At 53.0% G+C, this 16,661-nt stretch overlaps 1 protein-coding gene across 2 annotated transcripts in view; it reads left to right on the forward strand.

Annotated features, from left to right (window-relative positions):
* Window positions 1-12,890: 12,890 nt before the first annotated feature.
* The window catches only part of MYADM (myeloid associated differentiation marker), a 35,826-nt gene continuing 32,055 nt past the window's right edge, over window positions 12,891-16,661 (forward strand). The window contains exon 1 of one of the 2 annotated variants that reach the window (XM_075329349.1): window positions 12,891-12,947. Coding sequence is in view for 1 of the 2 variants with exons in the window: in XM_075329347.1 (XP_075185462.1) it covers window positions 13,042-13,126 (85 nt within the window). In the remaining variant the exon portion in view is untranslated. Of the gene's footprint in view, window positions 12,948-12,977; window positions 13,127-16,661 lie in introns of those variants that run through there. The other variant, XM_075329347.1, reaches the window with a different exon arrangement.

The following is a 16,661-nucleotide window of genomic DNA, read 5'->3' on the forward strand; positions in this document are numbered from 1 at the left end:
TATATATATATATATATATATATACACACACAGAGTGCAAGCCAAAAAATTCATAACCAATAAAGATGAAGGCTGCACATCCACTATTTGATAATAGTATAATGCTACAAGCATGCTGACAAGTGCAATGAAAAATGCAATTTGCTAACTGGAAATTGAAAATGTGAATAATGACATGCATACCTGCGAAAAATATTTAGAAAAAATGAGAGATATTTAGCAATCGCATTGATCAATGTAACTAAGCCCCAATACCTCGCCAAGGTGTATCTCTATATTGGGGTCCCTAGCTCTGTGACCCTAACTGTGTGTCATCTCATTGCAATTAAAAACTGCTGTGTGTGGAGAGGGGTAACATTCAGAAAATGAATGTAAACACAGCTCCGCCCCTTTCGGCCATGTTTTTTCCATCTCCTATATAAGCAAGGCTCAAATTGAGGTATTGAACCAAACTTTTAACTACAATTTGAATCAATCAGAACATCAATGGATCCACTCATCCATAGTGTTAATGGATAAACAATTATCTATATATATAATTGCCTTATTCTGTCTGTCTGTCTGTCTGTCTGTCATGCTCCAAAATTGTGTCCTTACGGTGACACAAAGCTGATTGGCCGCTGGGCTCGCCATGGCCCCGCCCCCCCGCACGGATTGGCCGCTCGCCTTGCCTCGGCTCCTCCCCCGCATGGATTGGCCGCTCGCCTCGCCTCGGATCCGACCCCCCCGCACGGATTGGCCGCCACTCACACTCAGACTCACACTCACACGCAGACTCAGACTCAGACGCAGACTCAGACGCACACTCAGACGCACACTCAGACGCACACTCAGACGCACACTCAGACTCAGACGCAGACTCAGACGCACACTCAGACGCAGACACAGACTCAGACGCACACTCAGACTCACACTCAGACTCACATACTCACACTCAGACTCACACTCAGACGCAGACTCAGACGCAGACTCAGACTCAGACGCACACTCAGACGCACACTCAGACGCAGACTCAGACGCACACTCAGACGCACACTCAGACTCAGACGCACACTCAGACGCAGACTCAGACGCAGACTCAGACGCAGACTCAGACACAGACTCAGACGCACACTCAGACACAGACTCAGACTTACACGCACACAGACTCACACTCAGACACAGACTCAGACACAGACTCAGACACAGACTCAGACACAGACTCAGACACAGACTCAGACACAGACTCAGACACAGACTCAGACTCACACTCAGACTCACACTCAGACTCACACTCAGACTCACACTCAGACTCACACTCAGACGCACACTCAGACGCACACTCAGACGCACACTCAGACGCAGACTCAGACGCAGACTCAGACGCAGACTCAGACGCAGACTCAGACGCAGACTCAGACGCAGACTCAGACACAGACTCAGACACAGACGCAGACTCAGACGCAGACTCAGACGCACACTCAGACGCAGACTCAGACACAGACTCAGACACAGACTCAGACGCAGACTCAGACGCAGACGCAGACACAGACTCAGACACAGACTCAGACACAGACTCAGACACAGACTCAGACACAGACTCACACTCACACTCACACTCACACTCACACTCACACTCAGACACAGACTCACACTCAGACACAGACTCAGACACAGACTCAGACACAGACTCAGACACAGACTCAGACACAGACTCAGACTCACACTCACACTCACACTCACACTCACACTCAAACTCACACTCAGACGCACACTCAGACGCACACTCAGACGCACACTCAGACGCACACTCAGACGCACACTCAGACGCAGACTCAGACACAGACTCAGACTCACACTCAGACACAGACTCAGACACAGACTCAGACACAGACTCAGACACAGACACAGACACAGACACAGACACAGACTCACACTCAGACTCACACTCACACTCAGACTCACACTCACACTCACACTCACACTCACACTCACACTCACACTCACACTCAGACGCACACTCAGACGCACACTCAGACGCACACTCAGACGCACACTCAGACGCAGACTCAGACACAGACTCAGACGCACACTCAGACGCAGACTCAGACGCAGACTCAGACGCAGACTCAGACACAGACTCAGACACAGACTCAGACGCAGACTCACACTCACACTCAGACACAGACTCAGACACAGACTCACACTCAGACACAGACTCAGACACAGACTCAGACACAGACTCAGACTCAGACTCAGACTCAGACACAGACTCAGACTCAGACACAGACTCACACTCAGACACAGACTCACACTCAGACTCACACTCAGACTCACACTCAGACTCACACTCAGACTCACACTCAGACTCACACTCAGACTCACACTCAGACTCAAACTCAGACTCAAACTCACACTCACACTCAGACGCACACTCAGACGCACACTCAGACGCACACTCAGACGCACACTCAGACGCACACTCAGACGCAGACTCAGACGCAGACTCAGACGCAGACTCAGACACAGACTCAGACACAGACTCAGACACAGACTCAGACACAGACTCAGACACAGACTCACACTCACACTCAGACACAGACTCAGACACAGACTCACACTCAGACTCACTCACACTCAGACTCACACTCACACTCAGACTCAGACTCACACTCAGACTCACACAAACACTCACACTCAGACTCAAACGCACACTCACACTCAGACTCACACTCAGACTCACACTCAGACTCACACTCACACTCACACTCACATTCACACTCAGACTCAGACTCACACTCACACTCACTCAGACTCACTCACACTCAGACTCACACTCAGACTCACACTCAGACTCACACTCAGACTCACACTCAGACTCACACTCAGACTCACACTCAGACTCACACTCAGACTCACACTCAGACTCAGACTCACACTCACACTCACACTCAGACTCAGACTCACATTCACACTCAGACTCAGACTCACACTCACACTCACTCAGACTCACTCACACTCAGACTCACACTCAGACTCACACTCAGACTCACACTCACACTCAGACTCACACTCAGACTCACACTCAGACTCACACTCAGACTCACACTCAGACTCACACTCAGACTCACACTCAGACTCACACTCAGACTCACACTCAGACTCACACTCACACTCACACTCAGACTCACACTCAGACTCACACTCAGACTCACACTCACACTCACACTCAGACTCACACTCAGACTCACACTCAGACTCACACTCACACTCACACTCAGACTCACACTCAGACTCACACTCAGACTCACACTCACACTCACACTCACACTCACACTCACACTCACACTCACACTCACACTCAGACTCACACTCACACTCAGACTCACACTCAGACTCACACTCAGACTCACACTCACACTCACACTCACACTCACACTCAGACTCAGACTCAGACTCAGACTCACACTCAGACTCACTCACACTCAGACTCAGACTCACACTCACACTCACTCAGACTCAGACTCACTCACACTCACACTCACACTCACACTCAGACTCACACTCACACTCAGACTCACACTCAGACTCACACTCAGACTCACTCAGACTCAGACTCACACTCACTCACACTCAGACTCAGACTCACTCAGACTCACACTCACTCACACTCAGACTCACACTCACTCACACTCAGACTCACTCAGACTCACACTCACACTCAGACTCACACTCACACTCAGACTCACTCACACTCACACTCAGACTCAGACTCAGACTCACACTCAGATGCAGACTCAGACGCAGACTCACACTCACACTCAGACTCACACTCAGACTCACTCAGACTCACACTCACACTCAGACTCACACTCACACTCACACTCACACTCACACTCACACTCACACTCAGACTCAAACGCACACTCACACTCAGACTCAAACGCACACTCACACTCAGACTCACACGCACACTCACACGCACACTCAGACTCAGACTCACTCGCACACTCAGACTCACACGCACACTCAACGCAGCAGACACACAACACCCAACACACAAACACCGCTGCACACACAAATATACGCACATACCGCACAACACACACATTGCACAAAACATACCTCCCCCCAAAACACACACACACACCCACACAAACCGCGCAACACACATACACAACGATACAGACACACAGCGCTCCACAAATAACGACACACAACGCAACACTCAGACTCACACGCACACTCACACTCAGACTCACACGCACACTCACACTCAGACTCAGACTCAGACTCACTCGCACACTCAGACTCACACGCACACTCAACGCAGCAGACACACAACACCCAACACACAAACACCGCGGCACACACAAATATACGCACATACCGCACAACACACACATTGCACAAAACATACCTCCCCCCAAAACACACACACACACCCACACAAACCGCGCAACACACACACACAACGATACAGACACACAGCGCTCCACAAATAACGACACACAACGCAACACACAAACAACACCGCTCTCACCCCCCGCTACACCCAGACAACACCCAGAACATGTACAGCCCCTACACAAACACTTGGTAACTACACACAACAACATCTATATATATATATATATATATATATATATATATATATATATATATATATATATATATATAACAAAAATCATACATGAACTACACAATACGTAAATTCTAGAATACCCGATGCGTAGAATCGGGCCACCTTCTAGTACTACAATAATAACCATGAGCATTTAGGCTTGATTAAAAAATAGTAAAGGAGTTCTTTAGGTTTGGGATGAAAAACTATAGTAACTCTATATGACTGTAAACTTCTGAATCCTGACAGTGTGTGGTGAGCACAGTGTCAGGATTCCCCGGTATTGCTGGTGAAAGCAGGCTATGACAAGATTGCAGGTATGCGATTTGCAAACTTGCATTCACTTCCCAACTAGCAAATTTGTCCTACTTGGAAACTTATAGACCTCTTGTGTTCTAGGATTTGAAAGGGCTTTCAACATGTACTGCTGTCACTCTCAATGGTGTCAGGCAGTTTGGGACCTACTGGCAACTGCAGTGTTTCATGAAGCATGCCGGAGGTCAAAAATCAGTACAGCTCTATGAGAGCCTTGTTCTGGCTCTCATAGAGTTTCACTGAGATCTTGTGACGTAACTTCTGACTTCCAGTCAAAAGATGCTGTGGGAGCGGAGCGGCGCCAAAAACCGATGAAGCGTATATAAACTCCAAGATGTCCAAGGCACCAAAGATCCTCCTTCACAAAGAAAGTTTATTGAACCAGAAAAAAAATGCAAAGTTTTGGACACGCAGGGCCTCTATCAAGTTGTACACCTTTTTAATGGCTTAATAAAGGACCTGTATGGCCGAAACATTGAAAATATAACAGTATCAGATGACTTAGTAATGATAAGTGATATCATGCATTCCTGACCGCTGAAGTTCCAGTTTTCAATGCAAACATCTAATAAACTTCATTGATTAATAATATCCACCTCGTATCATCACCCCAACTGTTGGTTTTAAAGGGAAACTGTTTTCTGATTCATACGGGTCAAACAGCATGATTCACATCCTGGCTGAACAATTGCAGACAGGTATATACTCTGAAGCACTTTCAGAGAAAGTATATGTTAAATTAAGGTCAGAGACCAAAGAGATACATGAGACAAGCCGCCCTTGAAATCTGCTGCAGACATTTCTGCACCGAATTTGCACCTCCTGGCAGGAAACTGCACCGAAACGGCGTCAAAACCGATTTTGTGCATTTTTTTTTACTAAGAAATGCAGATATGGTGCTGAAATTTATACACTATATTCCTGCACCAAATCTGCATCTCCTTGCAAAAAAGCGTTGTATCAAAACTGCATGGTGTTTTGATGAGTTTTTTTTAGCCAGAAAATGCAGATTTGGTGCAGGAATATAATGTATAAATTTCAGCACCAAATCAGGAGATGCAGGTCTGTGAACTCAGTGACCTCACCTGAGCTGAGGTTATTGAGTTTAATGAGGTCACCTGAGGTCAGCTTACCTGAGGTCACAGGTGGGGAACCGTGGGAGCTGTGACCACAAAATAAACTATGACGTCACCACTCATCGCACGGCTCATTCAGTCTCTGCCTGAACCCCACAGTGTGCGTTCATATTCTGTGTCCGCGCGCTGTGACTTCAGTATGTAGCAGAGCCGGGATCGTCATAGGACCTTGTTTGAATTACGTCGGAAGTGGGTATTTTGGGTGTTAATAAAGGGGTGAAAGGGTGTTTTTGTAAAAATATTATTTAAAATAAAGAAGTTTTTCAGTGTTTGTTATTTATTTATTTTCACTTACAGATTAGTTATAGGGGTCTTTTAGACACCTCCCATTACTAATATAGGGCTTAGTAGCAGCTGTGAGCTGTCATTAACCCCTTATTACCTCGATGGCCACCACACCAGGGCTATCAGGAAGAGCGGTGCAAAGCTTGGGGATTGTCTGATCTAATGGATGCGACAATTCTGGACGGCTGTAGGCTGCTATTTTTAGGCTGGGGGGCAGTAACCATGGCTATCCCTAGGCTGAGAATAACAGCCCTCAGCTGTCGGCTTTATCTTGGCTGTTTATCAAAACTGGGGGGGACTGCTTGCCGTTTTTAAAATTATTTTTTAAACAAAAGAGAAAAAGCCGCATGTGGTCCCCCTTATTTTGATACACAGCCGTATTAAGCGCACGGCTGGGGGCTGCGGCCTGCAGCTGTATGCTTTATCTGTGTTGGGTATCATAATATGAGGGGACCCTACACCAATTTTTTATTTATTTATTTTTACACCTTTAAAGGGACACACAGACAGGGGCTCTGATTGAAAGCAGCACAACATGCTGTTGTGACGCCCCTGGACTATTCAGGTCGTCACGGGGTACTGTACAAACTGTCCTTACCGTTCAGTATTCGACCCCCCATGGTTCTGGGTCTCTATCCTGCACTACTGCCTTCACCAGCAAATCAAATCCTAGATACACCCTGCACCACACCCACCAGGCACACCAGTGGGCGGCCTAAGCTGGAATAGGGCCGCCTACCTAGGGGTCAGGCAGGGAGGTGAGAGGTGTCAAAGAGAGTGGAGTGGTAGCCCTCAAGCTGAGAGGAGCTCTGAGGAAGCTAGGAGTAGTGGCTCCCAGGGGAAGCAGACTAGGTCGCAGACGGTGGTCTGGACCTAGAGGAGTCGGACCCGCGGTCGCAGGGGATTGAGGCTAGGTGCCTGGGACCTGTCTTGGAGAACGGTCAGCAGCCTGGTCCTATCACCGGTCCGGGACCGAAGGCACGGTGGGTTAAACAGACCCTAGGTCGGGGAGAAGCTTCAGGCGACCCGGAAATTAACCTGTGGAGGACGGGGCCTTTATGGACTGTGTCGCGGGCGGAGGAGGGGACGCTGCGCTCTCCCACTGCTCGGGTCCGGCTGCCGCTGCTGCTCGGTGGCTCGAGCGATGGGCCGGATCCCGGGGACTCGAACGGCGCTCCTCGCCCGTGAGTGAAAAGGGGTTTGGTTTTGGGGATTTATTGTCCGTGACGCCACCCACGGTTGTGGTGATTTTTGGTAACACCACCGCTGCTCTGTATGGGGATCCCGGGAGCGGTGACAGGGAGCAGCAGAGTTGTTAGTTCTCCCCTCCGTGGGTAGGGGTTGGTTGTCCCGGGGCCCAGTGATGGGGTGGAGGATGAGGGATGGCAGGCCAGGTGCGGGGCCTGGTGAGGTGCAGGGTCGCGGGGGGCAGCGCTGTGCCTCACGGCACGGTGGTACTCACTTAGCCTGAGACGGTGACACAGTTCTCGGTAAAACACACGGCTGGAAAGACGGTTCCCACGGACGGCTGCTGTTGCTTTTCCCCGGTAGTTAACGGTGACTGTCTCTTTCCCTGCACCTTGTGTAATGTTGGTAGCGATGGATTCCCACCGGTAACCCGCTCCCCGACTTGGATATGGGCCGGAGGAGCCCCTCTTTGCCCGCAGGCGCTGGCCCTGAGAAACTGGTGCCTTGGCGGTGTCGGTGTCTCTCTCATACGGTTGGACTGTTGCCTTCAATCGGGACTTAGTTGTTTGGAAACCCAGAGGTCCCCTTCACTGACGGATTTGGCAAATTACGGCGACTCCAAGCCTTGCCGGGGTCCGAAAGGCCCCTGCCAATGGTGCTGGCTTCTCCTTGTGTACCGGTCCTGTACCGCCGGGTCACCACCCGTCCACGGTCCTCACGGCACCTCCGATAGGCCACTCCTGCAGACGGTCACCGCCGTCTGCTAACCTTGCTGTCTCCGTCCGGGGCACACACCCGGACCAACTTCAGGCTTTTTGCTGCCACTTTTCTCCTCTCACTTGCTCCTCTACCACTCAACTCCTCTCACTTCCTCCTCCAAACTCTAACTGCCCGTGTTCTCCCTCCTCCAGGACTGTGAACTCCTTGGTGGGTGGAGACCAACTGCCTGGCTCCACCCCCTGGTGTGGACATCAGCCCCTGGGGAAGGCAACAAGGATTTCTGGTCTAGCTTTGATGTGCCTAACCGGGGTGTAGGGTGTGGTGATGTCATTACCTGTGACCCCTGGCTTGCCCAGGGCGTCACAACTGTTCCCAAGAAGCTCAGAGATCAGGAGCACTAGCGCAACGAGGGGGATAGGGCTTTCCAAACAAGCAATCCACTGAAATCCCAAGCGTGAGCTCCTGAGAGCAGGCTCCTTCACTTAGCCATAGTAGGGAGCGGGGTCCGGAAAGCTCCAAGCTGACGGGCCACAACGGACACTTTAAAATGAATGTGCCAGGAGGCAGGCCACAGACCACCAGGCAGTGCTGCAGGGGACGGGACCTGGACGAGCTCCCCTCAAGAGGCAGCGGCAGTCAGAGACTTGGTTTACCCTGTTGTCAGCGTCTGCTTTATTGCTGTGTAAGTACCTAATTAACCCCTGAAACTAGCGAGCCTGCGCTCCCCTTGCACCCCATCACTCCATCCAAAGTCCCGGGGCCTTTCCCTACCCGTGGAGGGTGATGACATCTAGCTGCCCCACTCCATCACCCCAGGTACTCCCAACGGCAGCGGCGGTACTCCCAATTACCGTATACCACGGGTGGCATCACGAACTATATCTCCCCTGTAAATACCCCCTTTACCATTTGAGTATGGCCCCTAGCCCCCGGGTCCGGAGACCCTCGAGCCATGAGTAATCCCCCCCCCCACGGATCCGGGCGGCACACTGTCACACAGGTTGGGGGCTTCTCACTGCAGCCAATCAATAACGGACTGGGACTGTTGGTGGGCGGGGAAAGCAGCAGTGCATATGTATGAGGGTGATGAGTGGCCCTGGAAGTAGTGTTACAGCCAACGGGGGTCTCGGTAAGCATAACGTTCCTGCTTTAATCCCCCTATCCCTTCTACCATTATAGACGTATATGGGGATCGGCATCCGACCAAATATCCGGGATTAATTCCAGGGCGTTTTTACAAACCCGGTTGGACCTGCTGATCCCAGGTAACGGCGGGTCCACCCATCACTACTCCTGATTAACTATATCCCTTACCTCATGTGCAGGGCATTGCAGCTTAGGTATCCACTCGTATAGTGACAGTTAGTTGCTAGTGGTCTTAACCATGGATACCTAAGCTACTGCAATACCCTGCACATGAGGTAAGTGACATAACTAATCAGGAGAACTGCACTATATTTCTAATTGGAGGTATTTGCTAATATTATTTTTATTACCTACTACATATGGGGATAGGATCACGGAGATGGGGATACCCTTTAAAAGAATACGGTGTGAAATATAGCCTAATAACCCCAAACTAGACAATAAATTAAGAAGCAAATGCCTTGTATATTAACCTTTTTTTAGGGGGAGGCATTTTTGTCAGTAAAACTTTCAGCAAAGTTTTTAAAGTTAGCAATTTAAAGTATTAAACACATGGTGCGCTGTTGAGCACTACAACTCCCAGCAGCCTGGGGAGAGCCCTCAGCAGAGCACAGAGGAGGCTGCAGCAGAGCACAGAGGAGGCTGCAGCAGAGCACAGAGGAGGCGGCAGCGGAGCACAGAGGAGGCGGCAGCGGAGCACAGAGGAGGCGGCAGCGGAGCACAGAGGAGGCGGCAGCGGAGCACAGAGGAGGCGGCAGCGGAGCACAGAGGAGGCGGCAGCGGAGCACAGAGGAGGCGGCAGCGGAGCACAGAGGAGGCGGCAGCGGAGCACAGAGGAGGCGGCAGCGGAGCACAGAGGAGGCGGCAGCGGAGCACAGAGGAGGCGGCAGCGGAGCACAGAGGAGGCGGCAGCGGAGCACAGAGGAGGCTGCAGCGGAGCACAGAGGAGGCGGCAGCGGAGCACAGAGGAGGCGGCAGCGGAGCACAGAGGAGGCGGCAGCGGAGCACAGAGGAGGCGGCAGCGGAGCACAGAGGAGGCGGCAGCGGAGCACAGAGGAGGCGGCAGCGGAGCACAGAGGAGGCGGCAGCGGAGCACAGAGGAGGCGGCAGCGGAGCACAGAGGAGGCGGCAGCGGAGCACAGAGGAGGCGGCAGCGGAGCACAGAGGAGGCGGCAGCGGAGCACAGAGGAGGCGGCAGCGGAGCACAGAGGAGGCGGCAGCGGAGCACAGAGGAGGCGGCAGCAGAGCACAGAGGAGGCGGCAGCAGAGCACAGAGGAGGCGGCAGCAGAGCACAGAGGAGGGTGCAGCAGAGCACAGAGGAGGCGGCAGCGGAGCACAGAGGAGGCGGCAGCGGAGCACAGAGGAGGCGGCAGCGGAGCACAGAGGAGGCGGCAGCGGAGCACAGAGGAGGCGGCAGCGGAGCACAGAGGAGGCGGCAGCGGAGCACAGAGGAGGCGGCAGCGGAGCACAGAGGAGGCGGCAGCGGAGCACAGAGGAGGCGGCAGCGGAGCACAGAGGAGGCGGCAGCGGAGCACAGAGGAGGCGGCAGCGGAGCACAGAGGAGGCGGCAGCGGAGCACAGAGGAGGCGGCAGCGGAGCACAGAGGAGGCGGCAGCAGAGCACAGAGGAGGCGGCAGCGGAGCACAGAGGAGGCGGCAGCGGAGCACAGAGGAGGCGGCAGCGGAGCACAGAGGAGGCTGCAGCGGAGCACAGAGGAGGCGGCAGCGGAGCACAGAGGAGGCGGCAGCGGAGCACAGAGGAGGCGGCAGCGGAGCACAGAGGAGGCGGCAGCGGAGCACAGAGGAGGCGGCAGCGGAGCACAGAGGAGGCGGCAGCGGAGCACAGAGGAGGCGGCAGCGGAGCACAGAGGAGGCGGCAGCGGAGCACAGAGGAGGCGGCAGCGGAGCACAGAGGAGGCGGCAGCGGAGCACAGAGGAGGCGGCAGCAGAGCACAGAGGAGGCGGCAGCAGAGCACAGAGGCGGCAGCAGAGCACAGAGGAGGCGGCAGCAGAGCACAGAGGAGGCGGCAGCAGAGCACAGAGGAGGCGGCAGCAGAGCACAGAGGAGGCGGCAGCAGAGCACAGAGGAGGCGGCAGCAGAGCACAGAGGAGGCTGCAGCAGAGCACAGAGGAGGCTGCAGCAGAGCACAGAGGAGGCTGCAGCAGAGCACAGAGGAGGCGGCAGCAGAGCACAGAGGAGGGTGCAGCAGAGCACAGAGGAGGCTGCAGCAGAGCACAGAGGAGGCTGCAGCAGAGCACAGAGGAGGCTGCAGCAGAGCACAGAGGAGGCGGCAGCAGAGCACAGAGGAGGCGGCAGCAGAGCACAGAGGAGGCGGCAGCAGAGCACAGAGGAGGCGGCAGCAGAGCACAGAGGAGGCGGCAGCAGAGCACAGAGGAGGCTGCAGCAGAGCACAGAGGAGGCTGCAGCAGAGCACAGAGGAGGCTGCAGCAGAGCACAGAGGAGGCTGCAGCAGAGCACAGAGGAGGGTGCAGCAGAGCACAGAGGAGGCTGCAGCAGAGCACAGAGGAGGCTGCAGCAGAGCACAGAGGAGGCTGCAGCAGAGCACAGAGGAGGCGGCAGCAGAGCACAGAGGAGGCGGCAGCAGAGCACAGAGGAGGCTGCAGCAGAGCACAGAGGAGGCTGCAGCAGAGCACAGAGGAGGGTGCAGCAGAGCACAGAGGAGGCTGCAGCAGAGCACAGAGGAGGCTGCAGCAGAGCACAGAGGAGGCTGCAGCAGAGCACAGAGGAGGCGGCAGCAGAGCACAGAGGAGGCGGCAGCAGAGCACAGAGGAGGCGGCAGCAGAGCACAGAGGAGGCTGCAGCAGAGCACAGAGGAGGCGGCAGCAGAGCACAGAGGAGGCGGCAGCAGAGCACAGAGGAGGCTGCAGCAGAGCACAGAGGAGGCGGCAGCAGAGCACAGAGGAGGCGGCAGCAGAGCACAGAGGAGGCTGCAGCAGAGCACAGAGGAGGCGGCAGCAGAGCACAGAGGAGGCGGCAGCAGAGCACAGAGGAGGCGGCAGCAGAGCACAGAGGAGGCGGCAGCAGAGCACAGAGGAGGCTGCAGCAGAGCACAGAGGAGGCGGCAGCAGAGCACAGAGGAGGCGGCAGCAGAGCACAGAGGAGGCGGCAGCAGAGCACAGAGGAGGCTGCAGCAGAGCACAGAGGAGGCGGCAGCAGAGCACAGAGGAGGCGGCAGCAGAGCACAGAGGAGGCTGCAGCAGAGCACAGAGGAGGCGGCAGCAGAGCACAGAGGAGGCGGCAGCAGAGCACAGAGGAGGCGGCAGCAGAGCACAGAGGAGGCTGCAGCAGAGCACAGAGGAGGCGGCAGCAGAGCACAGAGGAGGCGGCAGCAGAGCACAGAGGAGGCGGCAGCAGAGCACAGAGGAGGCGGCAGCAGAGCACAGAGGAGGCGGCAGCAGAGCACAGAGGAGGCGGCAGCAGAGCACAGAGGAGGCGGCAGCAGAGCACAGAGGAGGCGGCAGCGGAGCACAGAGGAGGCGGCAGCAGAGCCGCTCTGCATACACTCAGCCTCCTGGAGATGTAGGGACGGAGGGTAAATATCCGCTCACGCACGGCACTGGCGGGGCGGGCGCTGCTCTGCGCTCAGGGTGTGTCGTGCGCTTGTCGCCGCTCCCTCAGCCGTGTGTATGTGTCCCGGCCGCACCCGCCCAGCCCCAGGTTCCGCTCACTCCCCGCTAGTCCTCGGGCGCAGAGCAGCACACAGGACCCCAGGTAAGTGCCCAGTGCCCCCCACGTGTGACCAGGGACCTCCAGGTGTGGCACAGATGTTCCCAGCCGTATACACTGGCTGTGGGCTGGATACAGCGATGGGAGAAACTTTCTTCTCCTTTTTGTTCTCCATTGCTCTCTTTACATCGCTATTGATGACGTCACGCTATGGTTTCTCTGCAGTGATGTCATCACTCAGGGTTGTGACGTCACTCTGGATGTTATTTTGTAAACAAAGGACTATTGGGTGAAAAAAACCCCCTCAGATTATCACTACATTCAGTGCACAGTATGTGTTTTTTTTTTCTTTGTGCATAAAAAAGTGAGCATTTTACATATGAAAAATAGATGAGATTTCTAAGGTCTCATTCACACGGTTTTCCCTGCAGTTTTTTTTTTTTTTTAAACCAAATGCGAGTTCTTTAATATATTGGGTGCATTTTTTCCATTAAAAGTGTTAAAAATGCATTATAAATCCCTATAAAGTATGCAGATATTTTTTCCTGACAATACTCCTGTGACAAAAAAAACACTGAAAAAAAAACAACCCCCTGTGTGACCAATAGCCTGTATGGATCGAGGTGTCACAGATTTTCTATCTACTGTCTAGATTGGTGATAAATGTCTGACACCCAACTAAATATGACTCTGGGCTCATTCAGATATTGGGGCTTTTTTTTTTTTTCTTGAACACAAAAAAGTCTTATCAGTTTTGTTTATGAGATTTCCATCAGTGTTGAGTTTTTACCCTTTGGCTTTGTGCACATGGCGTCTGTTTGCTCAGTTTTGGAGAAGTTTTCCAAGTTTTCAGATCTGAAAAGTTTCCGCTTTTAAAAAATCTCAGCAAAAAGACTGTGCACATGGAGTTTTTTTTTTTTTTCAAGGTAGATTCTGATTGGCTGCATCTTCCTGCTCTAGTCTGTTCAATAGAGAACAAAAAAAATTCAGAATAAAACCACTTTCCCAAACTATTCAAAAATTCAGGAAATGAAAAACACTCACCCAAAAGAAAGGTGCAATCTCTTTTGAAGAATTGTGGGATGTATGAACATAGGCTACTTAGACAATGTGAGGCTAGGACTTTTTGTTTGCCAACTCAACACTCCTGGGAACTAATGATGACCCAGCGCTACAATACCCGGGTGCTCGGTACTAGTGATGAGCGAGCACTGCGATGCCCGGGTGCTCTGTACTAGTGATGTGCGAGCACTGCGATGCCCGGGTGCTCTGTACTAGTGATGAGCGAGCACTGCGATGCCCGGGTGCTCTGTACTAGTGATGTGCGAGCACTACCATGCTCAGTTCTAGTAATAAACGAGGAGTAACATGCTGTGATGCTAGGTACTTGTGATGAGTGGGCACTACCTTGCTCAGGTGCTCGGTACTAGTAATGAACGAGGACTAACATGCTGTGATGCTAGGTACTTGTGACGAGCGAGCACTACCATGCTCGGGTGCTACTACTGATGAGCGAGCACTACCATGCCTTGGTCTTCGGTACTAGTGATGAGCGAGCACTACCATGCCTTGGTCTTCGGTACTACTGATGAGTGAGCACTACCATGCCTTGGTCTTCGGTACTACTGATGAGTGAGCACTACCATGCCTTGGTCTTCGGTACTAGTGATGAGCAAGCACTACCATGTCTTGGTGCTCGGTCCTAGTGATGAGCGAGCACTACCATGTCTTGGTGCTCGGTCCTAGTGATGAGCGAACACTACCATGTCTTGGTGCTCGGTCCTAGTGATGAGCGAGCACTACCATGTCTTGGTGTTTGGTACCTAGTGATGAGCGAGCACTACTATGTCTTGGTCTTCGGTACTAGTGATGAGTGAGCACTACCATGCCTTGGTCTTCGGTACTACTGATGAGTGAGCACTACCATGCCTTGGTCTTCGGTACTACTGATGAGTGAGCACTACCATGCCTTGGTCTTCGGTACTACTGATGAGTGAGCACTACCATGCCTTGGTCTTCGGTACTAGTGATGAGCAAGCACTACCATGTCTTGGTGCTCGGTCCTAGTGATGAGCGAGCACTACCATGTCTTGGTGCTCGGTCCTAGTGATGAGCGAGCACTACCATGTCTTGGTGCTCGGTCCTAGTGATGAGCGAGCACTACCATGTCTTGGTGCTCGGTCCTAGTGATGAGCGAGCACTACCATGTCTTGGTGTTTGGTACCTAGTGATGAGCGAGCACTACCATGTCTTGGTGCTCGGTCCTAGTGATGAGCGAGCACTACCATGTCTTGGTGCTCGGTCCTAGTGATGAGCGAGCACTACCATGCCCAGTTCTAGTAATGAATGAGGAGTAACATGCTGTGATGCTAGGTACTAGTGATGAGCAAGCACTACAATGCTCGGGTGCTCAGTACTATTGATCAGCGAGCACTACCATGCTCAGGTACTCGTAAGTAGTGATGAGCGAGCACTACCATGCCTTAATGCTCAGTACTATTGATGAGTGATCACTACCATGCTCTGGTGCTTGGTACTTGTAAGTAATGATGAGTGAGCACTACCATGCTCGGGTGCTCAGTACTATTGATGAGCAAGCACTACCATGCTCGGGTGCTCAGTACTATGGATGAGTGAGCACTACCATGCTCGGGTGCTCAGTACTATTGATGAGTGAGCACTGCCATTCTTGGGTGCTCATTGCTCAAATCAAAGTCAATGGGGGACTTGACTATTTTTCCAGAAGATGTTTCAGAAAAGTTCTTGGGTTCTCCATTGGTTTCCGTTATACTCAGTACTCAAGTCACATTCATCCAAGCATCCGACTGCTCGTTTTCAGGCAAGGTAGTGCTCGCTCATCACTACTACCAAGACCCACACATGGTAGTGCTAGTTCCGAACATGGAAGTGCTCGCTCATCACTACTACTGAGCCCCGGGCATGGTGGTGCTAGTTCCGAACATGGAAGTGCTCGCTCATCACTACTACTGAGCCCCGGGCATGGTGGTGCTAGTTCCCAGCATGATAGTGCTCGCTCATCACTACTACTGAGCCCCGGGCATGGTGGTGCTAGTTCCCAGCATGGTAGTGCTCGCTCATCACTACTACTGAGCCCCGGGCATGGTGGTGCTAGTTCCCAGCATGGTAGTGCTCGCTCATCACTACTACTGAGCCCCGGGCATGGTGGTGCTAGTTCCCAGCATGGTAGTGCTCGCTCATCACTACTACTGAGCCCCTGGCATGGTGGTGCTAGTTCCCAGCATGATAGTGCTCACTCATCACTACTACTGAGCCCCGGGCATGGTGGTGCTAGTTCCCAGCATGGTAGTGCTCACTCATCACTACTTCTGAGCCCCGGGCATGGTGCTAGTTCCCAGCATGGTAGTGCTCACTCATCACTACTACTGGCCCCGGGCATGGTGCTAGTTCCCAGCATGATAGTGCTCACTCATCACTACTTCTGAGCCCCGGGCATGGTGGTGCTAGTTCCCAGCATGGTAGTGCTCGCTCATCACTACTACTGGCCCCGGGCATGGTGGTGCTAGTTCCCAGCATGGTAGTGCTCACTCATCACTACTAC

The sequence above is a fragment of the Anomaloglossus baeobatrachus genome, chromosome 11 (assembly GCF_048569485.1).
Source record: "Anomaloglossus baeobatrachus isolate aAnoBae1 chromosome 11, aAnoBae1.hap1, whole genome shotgun sequence".
In the NCBI taxonomy this organism is placed as follows: Eukaryota; Metazoa; Chordata; class Amphibia; order Anura; family Aromobatidae; genus Anomaloglossus; species Anomaloglossus baeobatrachus.